At 38.5% G+C, this 23,756-nt stretch overlaps 1 protein-coding gene across 1 annotated transcript; it reads right to left on the bottom strand.

The window, feature by feature from the left end:
• Positions 1 to 1,060: 1,060 nt before the first annotated feature.
• Positions 1,061 to 20,917, bottom strand: SLC6A1 (solute carrier family 6 member 1). Its single transcript, XM_062585212.1, has 14 exons — positions 20,680 to 20,917; positions 20,090 to 20,221; positions 18,555 to 18,655; positions 16,777 to 16,886; positions 16,517 to 16,649; positions 15,706 to 15,840; positions 15,483 to 15,586; positions 15,063 to 15,187; positions 9,952 to 10,064; positions 7,668 to 7,799; positions 6,828 to 6,930; positions 5,566 to 5,666; positions 3,267 to 3,434; positions 1,061 to 1,223 (listed from the first exon to the last, which is right to left on the bottom strand). Exons 1-14 carry the CDS (start codon positions 20,915 to 20,917, stop codon positions 1,119 to 1,121), a joined length of 1,800 nt encoding a protein of 599 aa, XP_062441196.1. The 3' UTR covers positions 1,061 to 1,118.
• Between the last annotated feature and the right edge of the window lie 2,839 nt (positions 20,918 to 23,756).

Below are 23,756 nucleotides of genomic sequence, written 5' to 3' on the forward strand. Positions count from 1 at the left end.
TGTTTTCAAAGTGCTAAAGATCCATATTTTATGATTTTCTTATTACAAACTGTTAAAGTCCTTTAACAGATTATACAGAACAGTCATGAATTAAACCCTAAATTAGAATTACAAGGATAAGCCTTCAGTCGTTAAACCATTGTTTTGGTTTCTATTTTGGTGGCAATGTAATAACGCTATAACAATAATAGTACAGCTCAAGTACTCCCAGCTTGAACTGCAAATACTTTGTAATACTTTTTTCCTGGGAATCTTTAGGGGCTCTTAATAGTTGGATATTACTATTCATCTTGCTAAAAAGTTAGAATTCATATTTTTAACTCTAAAATCTGCATCTCATGTCGTACCGATTCACAAACAAAAATATGTTCTTTTTATAAGAAATAGTATATTTTAGTTTAAAAGAAATTCATAATTTCATGTGAAAAGTATCCTGAAAGACTAGGTATAATACTGTTTATAGCTATTCTATGCTGTATTGCTACGAAGAGCCGCATTAATTAACTTAATTTGCTCTAGGAAGATTTCTAAAGGCTACATCTGCCATGACTCCAAGATAATTGAAAGAAGTCTCTTCCCCCTAAATGGCATTTACTGGAACAAATTTTAAGGGCAGACCTTTTCCACTGGAAATCACCTGTTTACAAAATACTTCATTCTTGTGTACAAAACAATTTCAAATTTAATTTTACTCCTGCAAAATCAGAAATAACAGTCTTGGGATTCAGCAGTAAGAAATACTGATAAACTACTAAAAATCAGTAGCACAAAACTTCAAATTGTTGTGCTAAAAGGTAGATTAAAAAGGTCTTCAACATCAGTTTACAAATTCCAAGATATGCAACTATTATTGTGAAAGGATAAAAACATTAACAGTCTGTGGATTGCCAGAGAACACAAAACACTGTCAACATCTGAGCCCACACAATAGTTGGATCATACTCATGGAGATTCCTTGTAGTGGAGATGACCTTTTTTTCTTTTTCTTTTTTTTTTTTTTTTTTTTTTTTTTGCCACTAGAGGTAGGTAATTATATTCTCAGACATAAATTTGTGGTCATATTCAACCATATTTTTTGTTTTTCTGGAGTAGCATTGGTACTTTTACAATACAGAAGTTTAGATATACGCTTCTTTGTTTGCAGAGTTGCTCTGTTGGGCCTGATCTGGCCCATTTTCAGGATGACTGATGTCTTCGCTTGGTTGGATCATTACTTGGATGCGCTGTTTAAAGCAAAACAAAAGAAGTGAAGCAGTCAGTAAGTGTTTCTAAGGTTTTTTTTTTTTTGGGTTGTTTGTTTTTTTTTTTTTTTTTTTTTTTTTTAAAGGCAACCCCTAAGTGCTTCTCTCTAGTTGTTATGGCTACAATGAAGAATTTTGTCTATTCCAAGGGCCTAAATGCACAAGGCTTAGTCTGTAAATATTTTTGGACAGTTCTAGCTGTGTTCTGAACATGACATTTTGCTGAAAGAGCACAAAATGGTATATGCCAGGCATTAAGAACTGAGCATGGATAGGAGAAAAGTTTTGCCAGACTGCAGCATGAGGCAGGAGAGGAACAGCTCTGCTAGGAGCCCGCGGGTCAAGCGTAGAGGCTATAGGTTTGCAGTAGGCAGCAGGGAGCCCAAAGCTGGATCTCCGAAGTGACAGAGACCCTCCCCAGGAAGCAGAAGAGACTAGACAGACCTGGCAGCAGCTTCTAGGAGTTACTACCTCCAAGGATACAACAGGTAAGGCAGACTTGTGTTTTAAACCTTTTGTTTCTTTTGCTTTTCCTAATCCTTTTGACTTTTCCATTCCTGAAGCTTGTCTGTGCAGTTCATACTCTTATCAAGAAGGAGGGCCCAGTTTGGATTGCCAAAGCCCACAAGAGCTGTAAGCTCCTCCTAATGATCTTCTGTCGATCCTTTCAAAAAGGGAACCTTAATCACAGCAGGAGAGAACAGAGGAAATTTGCTGTGATCTTATACAACCCTGCTATGCTTCAGAGCAACAGTTCTCTATTTGTACTTAAGTACTTGCATCAGAACAAGGGAGAGATATTCAAAGAGTATGAGCTAAGAGCAAACATATTTCAAAACAGAAAATTTTCCTAGACTTTTGTGAAGTATCGCTTAGTCTTTTAAAACTTGCTGAGGACAAGTGTTTGGATCCAGGTCTGAGCAATTCATGAGGCATTACCAGTCAATTCTGATTAAGATCATCTGTCTCTTTGCAAGGATGGCTGTTTCAGCTGATTTCAGAGTATTCCAGAAACTCTGACAAAATCATTTTGACGATCTTTGTTCCCACAATCATAGAGGACAGAGATGTGTGTTTCAACACTCATGCTGAGGAAGTGTCTCCTATGCACAGAATGGGATTATTGTCTGGAGAGGGAAAACTGAGGGATGTACCCAGATTAAAAAAAAATAAACATGGCAGTGGTATGTGATAACTAAACAGTGATCTGATCAGTAACCTTAGTAACATTTCACACTACTTTAGCAGCATCTCCCTGAGGACCTTAATACGGATTCAAGCCATAGAAGACCCCCTGACATAGAAGGTATCATCTCCTTTTTAACAGATAAAATAAGGATGCACAGGGAGGCTAAAAAGAGAAAAAGGCCTCAACTATTCCTTGTCTTAATAAAAAGAACTGTTAAAAAAAAATCATAGAAATTCTTAATTAGAGACTAAAGGGAGGTATACTATAATCATAAGGTATGTTCCCAAGATCTACATCTGCTTTCTCTCAGCTGCAATAGAGCAAAGTGGCCATTGTAATCTAGAACATTTCTGGCTGTAATGCAGAACTGGAGTGCGAATCTTGCTTGATCACACTGCAGAAAGATGATAGATAGGTCCACTGTGGGTAGATTCATGGAAACCAAGAGCTACGCTGGTTTACTTGTGGGAGTCTGACTCTGATTCCTTAGGAGCTTACCTGCCTTGATATATGACAGTAGCCTTTCTGACTTTGTAAAATTTACATATTTCATAAACTGCTACTTTGTTTTCTAGATATAAAAGACTGAAATGCAACCTGCCTGAAAATGTCAAAATCTGGAAATAAGGACCTCACAGACAGTACAAGACAGTGTCTTTTCTCTGTTTAATACATGCTTTTTATATTTTTCAGCTTGCTGCAAAATAACCGGGCTAAGCCAGTGTGGCCACAGTAAGTATATAACTGTAAAATTAATTCCCAGCAATTTTTTTGTCAGTGCACATAGGTCTTTCAAAATGGAATCATGCAGGCAGGAAAGAGAGTGACTTACTTACCTGTTTTAAGGAGCCTTTCAGGGTAAGGAACATGTATGCCATATAGCCTGGTATCAGCACCATAGAAGACAAAGCCATGAACCAGCCAACCCCTTGGCCCCATTTGGGGAAAACGTAATTTCCCATTGTGAGGGGAGTCATTTGGACTGCGCTGAAGATAAACACTCCCTGAAAAATAGTGGCAAAAAGGGGTTTGGATGAGATTTCCAGTGTTCTGCGTTCAGGAATTCTTTGGGGTTGACTTGGACCTCGGTCCCAAGACTGCTTCTACATCTGGGTAGAGAGAAAAGGGTTCCTTTGCTCCCTAATGCTAGACCCCTTGGTACTAGCTTGTAGAGGGGGCTACAGGCCAATCTTGCAGGTGGAGGACTGCAGAAAACAGGCAAATGTCAGCCCACTGCACTGACCGATTCCCTACTAGCTTATTCTCTAATGTGGGAACGTGCAAATAGCTGGATTGTAAATTCTGTAGTTGTGAAATTGTTTAAAGTTTCATTAAGAAACGTAATGGAAACCAACAGATTTAATAATAGTTTCAGTACAGCTCTACGCACAGGTCAGCACAGACTCCTAGATGCTCAGTAGAAGTGTTCTTCAAAGCCTGTGCCTCTAATGACCTCTCTTGTATCACCACCTTGGAGTGCTTGGCCCAGAGGCTTTGGTACTGTTCAGATCCTCTGAGCACTCTCATAATGGGAAATGAGTGCGGTCAGAATGCACCCTGCAGCTCAGTAAGTCGCTACAGATCTGCCTGTACAACAGAACTTGTCTTAGGAAATGTGAGAACCACTTTGAATCTTTCAATAACAAGAGATGAGCTCTTGTTAATTTCCCAAACTGCTTGTTACCAAAGTTAGTATTTTTGCTGCATTTTCACATACATAACCTGCATCTCAGATTATCCATGTGTGCTGGTACTTGGAATCCACTGGTACTAGTAGAGTCCTCAGATAACCTGCACAAAATCAGAGGGAAGGGGGCTATTGGGAAAGATGGGGATTCTAGGGAATACTTCCCCAAGAATACTTGTATTCTGTAGCATTGAACTGCATCATTTGTGGGTTGCTTTTGGGTGGTTTTTCAAACAGATTACCTGAAAACATGGTATTTTTTCCTTCAGGTTCCCCAGGGAGACTTCTGTCCCAGCAAATGTCTAAAAACAGCTTGCATCAGAGAAGACCTGCTTAACTGAATCAGCAAAAAAAAGAAGCTCACTCTGATCCCAGGTTGAACCTTAGTGTGGAAGACTTTCCCAGAGAGGAGAATGTGTGGCTGTGTTTATTGTCATATCATTATCACCTTTGAATTGGCACTGGACAACAAATTCTGTTGAAGATTTTACAAGACAGAAGAAATTTGCTAGGTTTTACATCCAGTATCTTCTTCCTCTTCCTATGATACTACTGAAGTAAGCAAAATATATATATATATATTTTTTTTTTCTGAAGAATTATTTTCAGAAAAATAAAAGGCTTCTTCATTTGGGTAGAGATAAATCAAGGAACCCTCAGTAGAAAATGAATTCCGTGCCTCTCTTTAGTGCTGTTTGTTTGCTTTTCTATGATCTTTGGTGACTTATAAGGGAATAAGAGAGAAATATCAGTGGGTGAAAAGTATTATTGTCTACATGGTTACAAATTTTATATTGCATTTGGGTTTGCTACATTATGTATATCAAGTTCAAATTTCTTTGCTTATTATTTCCAAAATACACTATATGGGCTTAAATGAATAAAGCTTAGAAATCACTGTAAAAGACTGAACTATAGTTCCCAATGCACAAAATCCTCACAAAGTTTGCTGGAAACTCCAACAGCAATATAGCATAAACTGGATAATATGTTCCATAGAATCCTGTGACAGCAGAATTTCAGTTTATAATTCTAATGTCATCAGAATAGTGCCTGTGAAGGAATTTGTTTTACAAGAAGCAAGCATTTTTGTGCATGTGGAAATTTTAGACTTTAGAGAGATTGATAAATCCTCAATTTTGACCACCACTTGTATATTATATGTCTCTCTCAGCTTTCTATCTCTACTATGAGCCCTTGGTTAGCTTTTATTTCCAGAGGATTAATACAAATCTTAAAATTGTGCAAGGCTTCTTTTCTTAGGGCACAGGCTTCCTCTATTGATACCATCTTTTGCCTCTTGCCTTCAGTGAAATTGCTCACATCTTTAAATAAGGAATGAGGTCAGAATTAGTGTGATCCTAATGGGATAGAAATTGCAACAGTGTTGTACATGGTCCACATCATTTATATTGTTCAAATTATATAAAAAAAAGTTTGTTTCTTACTGCCACAATGATAGGAGTGAAGAAAGACCAGCAGAGTTTCCACCAGATGCAGGGTCTGTATCCCACCATCTCTTGGATGTTGTCATAAAATCTGTTAACACCTAAACATGGAAGTTAGAAACAGTATAGAAACTTATTAGATAACTGATTCAACTAAAGTTGAAGGGGTTTGAGAGACTGTCCTAGAAGAGCCTATACAGGCTCTGACATAACTTTTCACCTATATGAACAGGGGAGATATGTACAGACTCAAGAGCACCAAGAATCATTTGCATTATTTTCATCCTTCTGCATCACAATTAATTCATTAGCTACCTGTAAAATATTCTCATGCCAAGATTGAGCAAGTCAGTGTATCTGAAGGTCAGATGCAATAAAATACCCTGGGTTAATTTCAACTTTAAGTCTTTTTGATCTTGTCTAATCTGGAGAGACTTAGAATGGTATTTAACAGAGCAAATTAAAAAAAAAAAAAAATCCATCCCTGCCTTAACTAACAGCATAATCTTCACTCTATACTGGTATATATGCACAATATGCCTACAGAACTGTGTCTAGAAGTAAAGAGTAGTTCTACTATTATTTACGAACCCTCCATCATCTTCCAAAAGATGTCTATCATATTATTTATAACCTTGTATTTAATTTCAACAGACAAGCTCAATTTATCTAGTTCCGATTTACTTTTATAATTCAAACCAAAGTTCTTTACCAAGTCTGAGAGTAGGTCCTTGGACTAGCTAACACAGAGCTTATGTTAAATGTGTAAGTACATGGCAAGAATATGATACATTTGGTCATCTTAATAACCATAGATTGTCAGCCCAGACTTCTAGACATTTTAAGGCAATTATGCAAGATACAGCTGGCAAGGAGCTGAGCTCCCACTACCAGACTCCAGAGCGACAAGAGTCATTTATGGAAGCAAATCATAGCAACTTGGGTCTCTTGGACTTTGTAATGTTGAGAACAGCAGTACCTAAGTACATCTGAAGATCTAGGCTTCCCAAGAAGTGGGGAAGAAACATGCCACTTGTTTATTTTTCTTGGGACACTTAGCATCTAAGGATTCCCAGGCTAATGCATAAGGTACTTGAAAGTGGCTTGTGGATGGTACTCATGCCTCTTTCAAGTCCTCCATGGAGTTCCAGGCACATAAAGCAAAGCTAATGTATGTACACATACAAAAGAACAAATTAGCAGATGAAATATCCTTATGATGTGGTAAAATTGTGGGGAGAAAAAAAAAAAATCTTGCTTACCATAGCACCAGGATATGGAGATGCACTCAAAGAATACAAGGAACAAGAGACTCATTCCACTGGCAGAGTAGTAGTCAAAAAGCTTGAACACGTAGATTCCACCCTATAACATATAAGAAGGAGATGTTAAAATAAATACAAAGTATTTCAATTTCAAGATAGATAGATTAAAATGCAAGCTACTATTCCTTAACTAACAGTGGTAAAAAACTTAAAAACATATTCACATTAATTAATTAATGTTAACAAGTTCAGTCTTATAAGCTTGAGGTCAATATTGCAAAAATTTACATTACTTCTAGAATTTAACTAACTGGTTTGATTTTTGTTTGTACTCCTTTTTGGCCAAGAGCTCACTCATTTCCCTGAACCTAACAGATCAGAGGGGGCAATGGGAAACAGCCCTAGCTATTGCTTCCTGGACTGTAACACAAGACATAGACACAGATACTTTCTTGTCACCTGCACCATGAGGTAGCCTCACTGCACCCACCGATTACAGGCATTTACTCTTAAGCTATTGCCTGCTGCCTGAAGTATTCAGATAATGTTGATGATAGATCCAGGGCGGCAGTGGTAGGGAAAGACACTTAAGCGTTACTGAATTTCCAAACGAACATAAACAACACAGTTGCAGTGGCACTGAAAAAAAGCATGCGATGCTTCACTCTTAATGATTCCTCATTAGAGGCAAAAGGCTGGGGCGAGGAGGGGGGGAGGGAAGAGAGAGAGAGAGAGAGAGAGACAGGAGAGAGCGCCCCCCCCACAACACTCCCCTGCCCCCCCAAACCTGCCCCACCGCCCGTCAGCCATCGTATTGCGTTCTGTTACAGTACAAACCTGAGTTATATTCGACAGCCCAATCAGGTACGAAACGATGCAGACAACAGCAATGAAAATTTCTCTTCGATTGCGCAGTAACTTTGGAAATTCATCCACCAGGGCTGTTATGAATCCTTCCACAGTGCAGAACTGCAAAAAAAGTTAAAATTAAAATACAGTGCGATGCACTGCAATTGCAGGATTACATTTAGGGGAAAGTTTTCATAGCATTCATCACTGGCCTAAAACTGCCCCATTAACTGATAAAGGAAAACTCACTTGACTTAGTGGAAACAGTGCTTCTGAATGCTTTGTTTCTGCCTAAAAATATCCATGAAAGAATATTTCCACCTGGAAAAACACTAAAAATTCAAACCTATGAACTAGTATGTGCTTTATTAAAATAAAGTGCTCTTTTTTATTTTTTCTGTGATGAACATTCTGCAAAAACTTATACCTAGCCTTTCCGTGGTTTACTCACATGCATGAAAGCCAACAGACGCGCATGCGCGCACACACACACACACACACAAAAAGAAAAGTCTTATGAGATTATTAATTGGTAGAGTAAATCCATGATTTTCTATAAGGTGTTTCCTATACAAGATTGATTCTCACGTATTATAAATCAAATACTTCTCATAAATCTTATCATTACATTGAATTTTTCAGAGCTACACTGAGGACATGTAGTTTTCCAGGTGAAAAGCACTGCAGCAGTGCAGATTTTTGTTTAATATGTGTGTATATATAAATAAATGTTTTCATTATAATGGCTGAAATAATGAAAATTTGAATGTATGTGAAGTTTTAATCATTTTCAGGATGGTAGTCAGAATTTAACCAATATTTGTAGTCGTTCTTATGAATTATAGAGCATGAAATGTTTCACTGATGAACTGAAAATGAAGAAAGCCTAACAGTCTGTAGTCATATCTTGTTTTTTAATAATATTAGACTACCTTTCTCAGCTGTTAGTTGCCTAGAGTCAGGTTCTTTCAAGAATATTTTTGACCCAATTAATTTTGCAGTAGTTTCCCCCTAGACTGAGCAATAGGTTTTATTGTCAAGCCTGAAGCTTACTGAAAAACAAAGAAATAGAAAACATGATTTTTCAATTTCTTTTCATGATGCATTTTTATATTTTGCTTCAAAGGCTGAAGTTAATTTGCATTTATAGAAAATCATGGATTTACTCTACCAAAAGACTAGTTCTGTACTAAACTAGTAACGCTGCGTATTCCTTTATGTGCTATCAAGATTATGCCAACAACCAACTTTGGGTTGTTGCTTTGGTAACTGAAGCTGACTACAAGCGGATTGACTCTTCTGTCTGTGACTGGGCACATTCAGATGGCCAAACATTTGGGCAGGGGCCAAACCCTGACACAGCCCTCAGAGTACCATGTCCTGGTGTGCAAAGCATACTTGTCCTCAGCGTTTACAATAGTTTGTTATCAGTATTCAATAGATTATTGATTAACGAATGCTTTTGTTGGGCATAGTCCTTTTTACTATGTGAGGTCCTTTTACTTGAAAGCTTTTTTTTTTTTTTTTTTTTTTTTTTTTAGGAACAAGGAAAGTAAAATTTTCCTTTTTTAAAATTATTATTATTTCACATCTGTAGAGTTATTCTAGAGGATAACTTCTTATTTGGATTTGCAAAACCTCTAGTTTCCAGTTGTGTTTACCATCTATATAAATCTCAGCTGAGGCCTGAACCAAAAAAAGCCTTAGCCCGTACCCATGGGTAATACTTTCAGAACATGCTAATATGCAGAATGTCCTCAGTAATGAGCTTATTGCCTCTTGAATTTGTTCCTGGAAGTCTTGTGCTTAAAATGAAATGTGCACTGTATCCTTTTACTCCGAATCTTCTCCTCTGTAAGTTCTGAAGTTGTCTTAAAGAAATTTGTGTGGCATTTAAATCTTGTAAAGTACATCCCAGCATTTGCTGCACTGGTGGACATCTCAAAGGTATTTTAATTTTGCGATAGAATGGTTATGATTTCAGAGAAAGTTTATTTTTGTGTACAGACTAGACTTGCTACATATTTTCTATATGCTTCCACCATTCACAAAAAAGGGAAAGTGCCTCAGTACCAGCTTCTGACTACCCTAGGCTCCTTCACCCTATTAGTTTTTTCCTTATTACCTCCTGTTAATCATCTGATCATTCCAGAAACCGCTCTGCACCACCAACAGCTGACAGTGACAACTACACAGAAAGAGGCCAACTTCATACCGTACAGTTGCAGACAACTTTCATCATTATCATTGCTAATTTTTACACCAATTTTACCTGACTGTCAATTCCAAGCATAAGCAACATCGAGAAGAACAGTATGGCCCACAAAGGAGAAATTGGTAACTGCGTAACTGCTTCTGGATAAGCTAGGAATGCCAGTCCAGGACCTGGTAGGAGAAACAGGAGAGAAGACATCAATGGGATTGGGCGCTAGGATTATTTTGCTTGTAGTGGTCCACACATTTCAGGTTTATTTGAATGATTCTTAGCCATGGATGCACTTAGAGCTGACCAGTGATTTCAGCTGAGTCAGTGTGTTCACAGACCAAGAAAACAGCATGTATCTTGCTTTAAGAAAAGGAAAAAGACAATAAAACCAAAAACAAACAAATCCTCCCGAAACAGTTCATAAGCTGCTCCTGAGAGACCATGTTTATATAGCAGAGAGACTGCTGTCCTTGGCTGCAGGTACTGATCAGATTTCTTTCCCTCCGAAGTACGTACTTACTGATGGCAGTAACGCTTTTCTTCTGATTTACACCAAGTAGTTCAGAAGAGAATCAAAGACAGCTCAGAAACATGGAAGACACTTACCAGCATTTACAGTATTCCCATTTGCTATTTCATACCATGAATTCTTCTGCAGTACACATTTTAAAAAGCTATGTAGCTGTAAACAGGCAGACCTTTTCATTTGTATTCCTAACTGCTGATGGGAGGGTAAGCTGTTGGAAGGAGAATATAAATTCTTATTACAAAAGAGGGAGGTTTTTCTTGTCATGGAATAGCTGGAAACCAGCTAGTGTCAGGTGAAGAGTAAAAACCTGTAGCAGACCAAAATAATCATAGAAATAAAAGTAGTATGCCTCACCTAAGACAGATACCCTATTTTTTCAGTTTTCATTAAAATTCTTTCTGTGGCAACTGGCATGAATGTAGCTTTCAAACCAGTGAAGCAAAGATTAGCATTACATACCTGAACTGTCAAAGTACATGCGATGCAGAATTTGAAAACAATTACGTACTAGCAATAACAGATACGACTTCAGTATCTTCCTAATGGCAGCAGTAAAAGAAAGATAAACTTAAGGGAAATGGTCCTTGATTTTTCTGTGTTTACACTCCACTGAAATGCAGACCACAGTTGTTGTTAAAGTTGTTCAAAAGAAAAAAAAAAAGAATACCATGAAAGGAAAGACCATTCAACAAGACTCAGGCACTCTAGATAAGATGCCAGGAAGAAACAAATCTAAGATAAAAGCACAAATGAGCACAAACCACAGGTCTTAGCCTCATCTTGAAAAGGGAAGGACGAAACCCTATTGGACAGGCTGCTGTAGTTCGAATAGCTGAACAAGCTTTCACGAGCAATAGGATTTCTTTAGGCAGAGGAGGGATGTATAGTTAAATGCCACTGAAAAATCCCAGTGAAAACCCAGACCTGAACTGTAACGAATCTAGTAATTCCAGACCCTCACACCACATGCCTGTGTAGTTACTGCTGTGCTGACAAACTGCTTTGCACCTGCAGCTTCCTCGCTGATCCTTTTGGATCATGCTGAAGACATGACTGATCTCACTTGTCTTCCAGGAAAGACAGTTAAGCTTATGTGTTCACTAAAAAAAAAAGCAAGCAGTATTCATTTTTTTAATGCAAGTAAGTAAGTTTGATTTTATACTAACAACCCATTTTTTCAAGTGTTGCCTCACAAATTGATATGCAAGAAATACAGTAGTTCTAATATCTGGTCTAATGAAGAATATACAAATCACTGAGTCGCATCTGCTTACTGCATTATTTCTATAGCATAACTCAAGTTAGAGAAGGAAAAAAATCCAAAAGCAGAAATCAAATCAGAGACGCTGAGAAAAGTTATTCAACTTACATAAAAGACCTCCAAATAGGAATTCCCAGGAAACGCCAGCTATTATCTCTTATCACTGTGTACGTAATTGGTAGATTTGTGTTGTTGTCGGTGTCAGTGAATGACACAGTGGTAAGTATTTTAGTAGAGAGCTGGACGCTCTCTAGTTCTATAAAAACTTTAGTAGTTAGCTGTGGATAAAGAGCTAAGTCATTACATCTAAGGAATGATATATAACTTTTTCAGAATCCAGTGGCTGATCATCATTAACGTGAAACTTTAAAGAGGAAAAAGGACAGGCACTGCCAGATGAGCGCAGAAGAAGCATTCTGCATTTTCGCACCAATATTGAGACCTTAATCTTAGAAAGCAGCACAGCTTTGATTCCAGTCCGTTCCTGTCTCATCTCTAGCCATTCTCCAAACATTAGGAGACATAGCACGTAATTATGACAAATCAACATTACTTGTCTGCTGCATGCTTTTGGTCCCCTAGCCATTGAAAAAGTTGACTTAGTGTATTGTAGTAGTTTTAGTCTACTTTCCAAAGAAAATTAAGTTTATCCATTTTTCTGTCCTCTGCCTGTGCCCTTAGTAACAACTTTGCATCTACTGAAAAATTGCAACCAAATGTGACAGACAGACGTACACTTTCCAACGACAATACATCTTAGAAGTTTCGTGAAAATTGTGGATGAATGGGAAAGAAACATCAAATTAATATCCTTCACCAACAGTAAGGTAGTCAGAAACCAAGAATTACACAGTCCAACAGGTAGCCTCCAGCTGAGCCGGATGGTCAGCACACATAAATGACCAGCATACCCACATCTGCAGAATTTCAGAAAAGCCGGTTTGGAATGTATTGGGGGTATAGAAAGAAGTTATTTGTGGAGGATGCTAGGTTATAAGAGGCGCAAATCCACAGGAAAACAGTTTTATTTAAATTTTGTTGCTTATCTAATTGAAAAAGGTACTTTTATCTTTTCCCATAAACAAATTACTCTCATAACTATTAAAGAATTGTTATTTATTCTGATGCTAGCCTAAATTATTTTTAAAACACAAAACCTACTCTAAGGAGACAGCTACATTATAAATGTTGCTGATCTCTTCATTTGTTTTTCTCTCCTTGCAGATGGACTATTAGATACCATTAAGAATTGGTTGGTGGGCCTGAGAGAGAAAAATCTAGCAGCAGATACTACTACTCTGTATGAAGCAGCTACAGCTTTTCAAAATCAGATGAAAATAATTAATCTGAGCTTGTTTCAGTAAGTTAAAGTGATCGTCCTGTGTTCCAAGCTTGATCACACAGAACTGAATACACAGAAAAACTCTACAGTTTTATACTGTCTAATATGGCAGTAGGATCGTAAGCACTCATGCAAAAACACAGCTCAAAGAATGCCATTGCAATAGGCTCGCTAGACTCTGAGGAGAAAGGTAAGCCAGACTGTCGGCACACTTTGGGGTTTTCAAGTTGTATCAATTTGCATCTTCCAGGTTTACCTTGTGACTTTCAAGTTTCTGAATCCGAGAATCCTCCAGGCACCCCTGGAAAGATACAAATCTGCTTTTTCGCAGTTATTTATTTTATCTTGTTAAGCATAGTAACAACAGCTTCCATTTTGTTATAACAGCTACGCATATTTAAGTGCTTTCATTTCTTTTTCACCTTCAGGAACCATCAAATTGCCAAGATAGCCTACTGAAATTTCAAATTATATGCGGCGATAGGTCCAAATGAAGAGTGAGTGTATGCATGTGAATGTGGTGGGGGAAACTCATGCTGTTTCATTCCATAAACTGGCCCAAATTTGCCTTAAAGAGCATTTAGGTTCACTTGAAATTCAAAATTACTTTAAACCAAAACCTGTGGGAATAATTAAGTGCAGGTGGGTCTTTCCAGTTCTAGTTTCTAGGACTCTCTGAACAGAAATGATGTGTATCAGAAAGGTTGCGATCAGGAAACCATTTGCAAACTTATATTTTACCTTCTGAGAATAAGAGCCTTGATACATGCTGGTTAAGGTTAACTCAAAAAGCTGTAAAAAGAATTGCAAAACAGTATGTCTAATGATGCTAAAAGAAAGCGTCATTTTCTGAATTTTCTAGGAGAAATAGAAGCCTTAATTAAAGGGTTAGATTGCCAAATACCCATTGGAATTAGTGTCCACAGGAGGTCATAAGCATCTTCAAAAAGGCTGTTAAGTGCCTTAAAAGATATTTAGGAGCTTAATACATGGTATAGAAATAGTTTTGTTTGCAGGTCTTTATATAGTTACATCTGTATCAAACACATACACCCAAGAAGCTTATTTCACACACCATTGACTTTCCAGAGCATTTTTTGACAGCTGTGTATGCCATCATAAATTTTTTGCTAATTTCTTTGCATGCGTGTTTTGTTGAAGATTATTCTCAGTGCTTAAATTCCCTTTAGCTAGAAAAGCAGAGATTATTTCATCAATGGGGTGTTTGCTAGTAAGACATATTTTGTCCACCAGTGACTACCTACCAAACTTTATAGTTACCACAACCCTCCCTGTGGCCAGAACTGCTAAATGAGTATCTGGTACAACAGCTGGGTTAGGGCAACCATCTGCTCTGCTACTTTAAGCCTTTTCATCTGGAATAAAATTCAGGAACTGCAAATGAAGTAAACAGAATCCTTCCAAGGACAACTTATTGTCCCAGTTAAAATGATTTGCATAATGAAGAGTTCATAACCAAGATTGGGAGTTGACTTAAGCTATAGTTCTGGACAGGTAAGAATTGCATTTGCCTCTAAGGGCTCAACCTCAAAAAACAGTAAAATGAATTTACTATCTAACAAAATTACAGAGTACATTTTCCTGAAACATAATGACTATTATTCCTACTTTCTGTTTGCTTCTAAGAACTTTAGTAGCAAAAGATTCATAATCTGATGTCAAAGCCAAGCACTGAGGCATCTGACTGTCCTGCCACCACTTGTAATTGCAGTCACTGTAAGCAGAATTCATTAACAGTCATTGTGTCAGCCTGCGATGAGTCCCTAGCTGACTACTCTCCACACCAAAGGTTTGTGAGCACTAGTCAGGCAGACAATCTACTCGGCATTAACTGATTTTGCTGGTGCCGCCTTGAGAGGTTAGAAACAACGCTCTCCCTGTCGCAGTCGCTGCCTCTGAAATGACTGGGAGCTGAAGGAATGATTTGAGGGGAGGTTTTTAATCAGTCACATGAAGCAGTTGGATGCAACATACAAACAAAAATTAATGCCACCAAACATCTTAGAGAAAGATATATTGTCTACCTGATGCTGCAACATCTGCAATAGGTCTCTTTGTGACATTTGCCATGAATCCAACAATGGAGAAGATGACAAAGCCAGCAAACATGCTTGTGCATGAATTTATGCAGCAGACTATGATGGAATCCCTGGAACAAAGGTAAGGTGCTTTAAGCAGTAGATAAAGTAACGTGACTGTACATCAGCATATTACTGTTACTCCTGTGGAAAGCTTTTCTGAGCAAATTTCATCACACTGAACAAGACACATCATCTCTCCCATTAGTATAAATGAGGTTATTCATATTACTACCTAGTTAGAGCATTTAGTTTTTAAATTAAGAGACTATACTTTATTTCTTTGATAGAGCACCCCGAAAGACAGAATCCAGCTCCAGCTGAAAGAGGAAATTGCTATTCCAATATGTGCAGTCATCTGCTTACCTGTAAACATTATTATGGAAAGGGTTGTAACTTCCAAGGGCAATCAGTGAACCAAGACCCAGACCATACGAGAAGAAAATCTGTGTGGCAGCATCCAGCCAAACCTGATTGCAGAAAATACATACATTTGTTTAATCTGTGTCTGTACTTGAGGAAGAGGTCGTATTTCTGAAAGGTGGGCAATTAGCACCGAAACTTTTGTTTACAAGCATTAAATATTTACCTCAGAGTCTGAAAGCTTACTGAAGTTGGGAGTTACATAGAATAAAATGCCTTCCTTTGCTCCAGGCAGTGTCACACCACGGAAGAACAAGATGAGCAGCATAACATAGGGATAAGTAGCAGAGAAATATACCACCTAATGTGAAGGAACAAGGCATTGTGAATGTAGAAAGAAGAATGGTCCATGCATGTTATCTCTTCAGAAAACATTTACTTCCCCCAAAATACAGTAACAGCAACTGAAGCAGACTTAAAACTGAAGCATTTCTCAAGGGAAAGCTTCATATAGCAGGGACAGCACCCAATGCAGAATTCCCTGAACACCATGTCAGGTCACAGTGCAGGTAAACCATTGCTGACCACCTTCCTGAAGGTAGCAGAGTGGATTAGGACCATTAGGCGGATGCCAGAGCAACAAAGTCAGCATCCACTTTGCCATCTTCTTTACAGATAGGGGAAATGAAGCAGTTATTTAGTTAGGTTTGAAATTCTGTATTTAAACCATTTCTATTCAAGTGAGATACAATGTTTATCCCAGGAATGAGCAGACATATTTTTAGGCAATTTAGTATAACTCTGGCAAAGCCAAGCACTTATGGAATGACTTTAAGTGAACACATCTTCCAAGGCTGGGGCCAGAGGAGGCAGCTTTCAAAAACACAGTGCTGCATCAATGCAAGTAAGACAGGAATGCAATTCTTCACGGTGCTTGTCCAGTAAGACTGTCTCTAGTGTCTCTTACCTCATGAATTTTCAGGATATTTGAGTAAAACGGACATTTTAAACATATTTGCAGTACTTTTCAATCTTACCTTTCCAGTCCAGCCTACCCCCTTCCAGATACAAAAATACACCAGAATCCAGGCAATTCCCAAAGTAATTGCTAGCGGCCATCGGATTTGCCCTGGTTTTTCCAATCCGTCAGTCATTTGGTGCATGTTGCGTCTAGAATCAGCAAACAGAATGGTGTATTTGACAGCTGCTAATTCAGAGGACAGTACATGAATTACAACAAGCTGAACCTTGCATAGGCACAGAAATGATATAGAGAATTTTTTTTTTCTCAGCTTACTCCCAAAATTCAACCACGGCACTCGTCATGTTGGTAGTATTCGCTAAGGTATAATTGGAGAAGCAGCGGTCAGTATTCCATGGGTTCTCACAGTGTTTCCAAGGAAGAGTCTGTTTAAGAAGGAAGAAAAAAAGACAACCCCTCAAACACACACTTTTTAACTGCGCATTACCTCAAGTATCTCCCTCTTTACTGGAAACGACAGTTGAATTGAGAACCAATACACTTCAAGTCCTGTCAGGCGCTGATCGTCCTGGGGAGCATACCTGCCCTATAAGCTATTTAACTTTGTATCAGTTTTGTTAATCAGGTATGAAAATATTTCCCCCTTCCTCTAACATATCAGCCAAAATGTTTTGGAGCCTGCTGCGCCTCTCACAGTGTGAGAGGATACTGAGAGCTCTACCAGAAACAAGGACAGCAGAAAGGACCTCCAGGAGACCCACTGCCTCTCGCTGCACTAGAGGTCATGAAGTGTGACAGCGGGTCATCAGAGATTTCCATCTGCCCTTCAGATCAGGGGATGGTGAGAGAAACATAAACCTTCTGTTTTCTACACGCATTTTATGCAAGTGTCCATTATGTTACAGTATCTTTCCAACATTCTGAGGGGCAGAACTTGTTTGCACATGATATACATTGCAGTAAATCTCATTTAGATATGACATAAATTTTAGAGTTAATCTTGGAAAACCCTCAGCCAGAAAACGTGACAGAGTACTACTGCACGTTTTGAATACAAGAGGCTTCAGGGGAATGAGAAGCCAGCATTCATCTGACAGGGGCCAGGGCACCACTTCCAGACTACCACTCACCTTTCACACCAGTAACAAATTTGAGGATACTAAAGCAATGATTAAGTCACTCCTGGACAGTAGCTATGCAAGCTTGGTGATTTAAAGGGCTATTTTTTTAAAGCTGAGGACAGACAATCAAGGACAAAATACAGTCAAAAAGCAGAGGGAAAAAAAAAAAAAAAAGGAACAACAGTGCATTAGCTATCGAGACTTATGTAAGAATGCTTCCTCAGATGGCCAAAACCCGCAAATGAGACAAGGTCCACTAAGTTAATGAATCTTCCCGGGGGACTGTGGGAGAGAAGAAGAATAAAAAAATGGCAGCTAAAAATAAATTAAAAAGTGAAGGTAACAATGAAGGGACATTCAGAGCTAAGCAAATCATCAGAGCTTCCATTCAACAGGGATTTCTTTTAATACAACTCCCCACCATTGAACCAAAACAGAACATTGATACCATTTCACAAAGACCATTCCTGTGATGACTATTGAAATCTGCTATACACTAGCATTTCTCTCAGAGGAATGACTGGCAGCCTATGGGCTTGAAGGCAAAGGGATACTACGTGTCTTGATAGCATTCCCAGGACTAGCAGTACTAGTGTAAGTAAGTGAAGCTGAAAGGGTAGTGATGAAAGATCTGTGGCCTCGAGAATTAAGAAGGATGAGAAAATTTAAACAAATAGATAATACAGAGAATCTTGTAGCTCCAAAACAGGCTTTTACTGTGCTTCTCCCCGACATTCTTTGAATGGAATGTTTTTCTTCAGTTTTCTATCCCACATTAAGTGTTTTGTTTAAAAAAATAAACTTTACCTTTAATAAATAATTCCTAGTAAATATTCCTAATAAATAAGTCCTACTGGATTTATATGCATTTTATATTAATATCACATCTTTACATTGAGGTAAATTAATCAGCTATCACTTTGCGTTTCACTAAACAAAAAACTCCCCCCATTTTACCCACCATGCACTTACAGTGGTAAAAGAATTATACAGGTAATATATGGCCCACGAAATAATCACAATGTAGTAAATATTTAGCCAAAAGGAAAGGACTGCAGCAGCTAGTCCAACACCTGCAAAGAAACAAACAAAATAAGGTGACTTGTAGGAACGTTTGTACAAGCATCAGTTCAAGTGCTGCAGTTTGGCAGAGTAAATGCAACGTACAGTGCAGGCACATTTACTAAAATCCACAGAAATCAGGTTCAAATTTTAGAAGTACCATCATAAAAAGATCACTAGTTTGAGTGATAGTTTGTTCATCTCTAAACTTGCTCATAGTGCCCTGTTCTCAGTGTGCTGCAGTGAGCAGTCACAGCTTTTGCTGTCTGAGATTTTTCAGGACTTTTTTACTTCTAGGGAAGAGAGCTAAGCCAACTCATTCTCTGAAGCACCAGTCTCACAGAAACATCTGACGGATTCACACAAGTTCTGTGGGAGTTACAAGACCAGCCAGCCCTTTAGTACACTGCTAAAAGCATTTAATACTGTATATAATGCTATGCACCTCAGCCTAAAGAAATGAGCCAGGGGTTCCCCAATGTCTTCTCTCCAGAGTGTCTTCTCTTCTATTGCATGTCGAGACTTCAGGGATATTTTAAAACATTCAGGCTGGTGACAATTGCCACCTGGCACTAAGCGAGGAGAGATACTCAGAATATTCAGCATAATGCGAAACAAAGACTATATGTTGAATTGTGCACCCTACAAACAGCAGTAACTCAAGCAAACTTACAATACTTAGCTATGTGAATCTTTTTTTTAAATCTGTCTAGGTTTTCCCAATACAAAATTTCCTAGAACAAAATCTACTTTAAACAAACTTTTAGCTCACTCTGTGGAAACTGTTCATCCTACTGTGTGCGAAGCAATTTATAACTAATAATATGTTACTTGCTTCTCTGCTGGTCCAGAAGTCAGTTCAGGAACTTTTAAGTGTCAAAAGAGTTTAGGATTAGAGGATGAAAAGAATGGCTCGTGAGATTTGTGGGGCTGTGCAGAATCTGGACTAAAACTTTGAGGTTCCAGCAACGAGAAACCCAAATTAGGAAAGAACTTAAGTGTGGAGTGAGTTTGTCTTACATAATTCAGTATGAAATCACCATCTTTGGTAATGTGTGACCTTTGCATTTCGATATAGATCGATGGGAGATATATACCTTTTTGACCTGGAATAGAAAGACTATTTACCAAATTGCTGTGTACCAAAGCCACCAAGTTTCATACCTAATCAAACATTGCTAGACTTAAAATACTATTTTGAACAGTCTTCACACATTTCTAACAAAAACAAAAGTTCAAAAATAAGCCTGTTGAGCTTCTAATACCCGAGTAATACTCCAGCCTATTTCAAAATTGCCAGTTACGTCTCAGAAAGATGTTTCTGTAGAAAATTATGTTTTAAGTAAAAAAATGAAGCTACAACACAATGTTGTCCTTGCACTGTCGTTTTATGCAACTTCTACAACTTGGAAGGAAATGTGAAGTAATCTAATTTCATACTGTACCTTTGAACATTGGTGCAAGCTTCCACACTCCAAGGCCTCCGATAGATGTGTACTGGCCAAGGGAGCACTCCAAAAGAAATAGTGGCACTCCAGCAAAAATTAAAGTAAGAAAATAGGGAATCAAGAATGCACCTAAAAAGAAACAACAAAAAGCCCATTACAGTGAAAAAAACACTGCTGTTTCCAGTGCTTCCATCCTTATTATATCTGAAAATAAACAAAATTTTCTCCCCTAAAGTACAACCTCTCAAAAAAGAGAGAAGCACATTCCTGAACCAGTATCTTAAAGTAGGCAGAGAGAGGCAAAAGATATGTTTTCTCATCATTTAAGTAATTTAAGTAGAAAGCTAAAACACCAGCACCGTGTATTTTGTTGCCTCCATCTATCACAACAGCATGCAGACAGCATAAAGGCTTCAATCAGAACTGGCTGTTTCTAGCTCCTGCACTCCCTTAAAAAACAAAACAAAACACCCACCTGTATAAATGAGAAAGCTACTAAAAACAATTTCTGTTTTACTGGTAATTTTCATAGCGACTTCCAATATACAAATATATTGGAGATTGTAAGAATGAATCAGCAAGCATACCTCCACCATTCTTGCCACAAAGGTATGGAAATCGCCACACATTCCCTAAGCCAATGGCATAACCTACACAGGACATAAGAAAGTCAAATTTTCCCTTCCAGGTATCTCGGTCTGGAAGATCTGCCGTCTTCTTCTGCACTTTTACTACCAAGGTTTTAGGCTTGTCATTGGTGATTGACGCATCACTGACTTCCGTGGAGATCTGTCCATCTGCAACTTTTGTTCCGTTTGTTGCCATGTCTCTGGGTTTGGCTGGCGAGGCCCTGGCAGCCGGACGAGTGATTTCAGCACCAGTCCACGTGGACAGCAGCTTTGCGGCTCCCGGTTCCCCAGGTGGGAGTCGTGGTTTGGCAGGAAAAAATAAAACAAAACCGCCCTCTCCCAAACGCCCCCAGTGCTGGGGTGGACCGTGAGCTAGTTGGAAGTCCTGTACCAGCTTCTGTAAATCTGTAAAACACAAGATTATAGAATTCAGAGATGCTCCAACAGTACTTTAGGCAACTTAAATGCTTCAGCTGCACAGAGACCTTATTGCCAAAAGTCTCATCATAAGGGTATCTTATCTAGGAGCCTGGCTCTGCCCTGGGGCATTTTTCTTATTGATTCAGTAGAAAGAGGAGCAGAACCAATACGGTGCAACAAAATGAATTCCAAGGCACAGTTACCAGTTGTTTTCCTATAGATCTCATATGACTCTACAGAAACTAAATAATGTAAAAATGCAGCATACATAGTACATGTTTACTTTATGATAGGCTCCATAACACATAGCAGAGAAGAAGGAATCGTAATGAAAGCTAGTAATGAGGCTGTCTGTGGACTCGTAAATGAAGCAAGCTATGCTTAGTCCTCAGCCTTTGATAACAGGAATTTCTGGAGCGCTTCTGCAAACAAAAGTCTTTCCAGAGACATATCATCTCCGTGGGCAAGTATCTATTTCTGTTTCTTGAAACGATGCATCAGTAATGAGGTTTTTCTTCAATAGTTTAAGAACTTGGATAACAAAGCTGTCCAATTTAATTGCTCTACCTTTAAAAAACTAAAGGGAAATTCTCATGATTGTAAAGTTATCTTATTTACAACAACAACAAAAAAGTCACCATCATTAAAACTACCAAGAAATAGCACTTGCTACCAGTAAGAGTGAGTTTAAGGAGTTATAAACAATGTACATTTATCTAATACACCTTCATCCAAAATACTCCTAACTCCTAAACCATCTTAAGCAACAGGAGTTAATCCTGGGTAATAATGTTACCTTTTATACATAGTTATAATTAGTTGTTAGCACAAGACAAATGATTCACTAGTCTTACACTGCTTGTAATTTAAGGTTGTAAGGTTGCAAATGCAAGGTTGTAACAGGCTGTAATAATCATTCCTTAGTTTCTGTTTCCTACTGTGGACTCCATTCTTACACCTTTTCAACAGCAATTATTGGTACTAAATCAAAATCGTATAAAGTTCAACTCTAAATAAAGGAGAATGAAGAAAGCAAATACACGTTATGAAAAATAATCTGGAATATTTCCAGTCAACTCTGAAGTGCGTGCAACTCCTGTAAGACTTCTACCCCCCCCTCAACTGGAAAAAACAGTGAGTTAGTGTGTACTTTATGCCTATTCATAACCACTGTCTTGCTCAGTCTCTCTCATTACCGCCTTTTCCATTTGCCAAGCAGCAGCCCTCAAACAGGATTTTGTAACAAATGAAATATATTTCACTGTAAAGCCACACGAATGCTACTAACTAGTAAGGCATGGCAGTGTTACCATCATTGGCCATGAGTTCACTCAAAGATCAACAATGATTTTATTTACAGACTTAAACAAAAGAAGATTGAATTCATTAGCCACTCATTTGTAATTATAAGTTATGTCAAAAGAAACATAAAGAAAACATTTAAAGACTCTGCTATAAACAGGGCTTTACTCATTCAGATCACTATATGATTATATTGTTTTCTTATCCTCTACAAACTCAAGGCCATCTCCAACAGTAAAAAAGACGTCAATAGGGCCCTGAAGAGGAATCCGCTTTAGGTTTCCCGACATGAGCACAGAAGCAAGGATGACACTCGACCTCTCTCTCTCTCTTCTACTTAAAAGGCTGGACTCAAAGCGGGGAACTTAAGAACACAGGGTTCTCAAAACGTCCGACCTTGATTCTTCCCAATCCTATACCATGCTCACCTTGGTGCTTTTACTGGGGGCAGTGTCCTCCGACCTTTCATCGACAGCTTTCTCCATCAATTAGATGAAAGTATTTACTTCAATTTTGGGGCTTGGGAAAATTCTCTTCTTGTGAGACATGGCTGGCACTGTGCCCCTATCACAGATAAAGGGTATCCAAATCTGAGAAGATGAAGGAGAAAAAGCTCCTACTTCAGCACTGACATCTTTGGAAAAGAAAATAGACACTAGTCCTCCCCTCCCCCCCATCCCCTTTGTATCAGTCTGTATTACCTGGCTGGTGAAGGCTTTTAGGAAAAACAGTATGTCAAAATGTGCCATGGCAAGTCAGAGCCTGGCTTCTTCAGGGCCTTAAAAGTAGGAGGGGATTCATCTGACCAAATGCGAACACCTACCTGGTGTCTTTACCCATGTTACTTGCTCCAGACTTCCCCTGTGATCAGTGAAGGCTAAAAGTCCTACAGACAGTGAGGTTCATCTGAGATTAGGCCTTGACTCATCTGATTTAAAGCACTTTTTCCCCACACTGATCACAGAGCCTGGGGTGTAGAGCTCAAATGCACACATCTACATAGTAAGTATTTATAGTTAGGTTAGCCAAAACCCACCCTTAATAACCAAGTCTTAATCTCACAGCAAGAGCATACGGTGGGCGATGTTGAAGGCCTGAGCCTTCCTCAGGGAGCAGTCATTTCAACTGCTACGATAGCCCCTGAAAAAGCACAGTGAAATAGCGATCTTCAGGGTGTTACTGTAATTGACTCAAACTAGAACCAGAGCCTTCAACGCAGCTCTTAAGTCCATACTTACGGCCTGTGTTTGATGTCTGCCACTCCAACAGAAAAGCCTATAACTCCTTAAAAGTTTTGAGAGTTTCAGCCATTT

This window comes from Rhea pennata, chromosome 12 (genome assembly GCF_028389875.1).
Source record: "Rhea pennata isolate bPtePen1 chromosome 12, bPtePen1.pri, whole genome shotgun sequence".
Lineage (NCBI taxonomy): Eukaryota > Metazoa > Chordata > Aves > Rheiformes > Rheidae > Rhea > Rhea pennata.

Excerpts from the sequence above, each read along its gene's own strand:
- SLC6A1 (XM_062585212.1), bottom strand. The coding sequence starts at position 20,917 with ATGGCAACAAACGGAACAAAAGTTGCAGATGGACAGATCTCCACGGAA. Across the intron at positions 16,650-16,776 it reads GCCGTGGTTGAATTTTGGGA|ACGCAACATGCACCAAATGA; the intron begins GTAAGCTGAGAA and ends TGCTGATTCTAG. Across the intron at positions 10,065-15,062 it reads TGCAGATGTTGCAGCATCAG|GTCCTGGACTGGCATTCCTA; the intron begins GTAGACAATATA and ends TTCTCCTACCAG.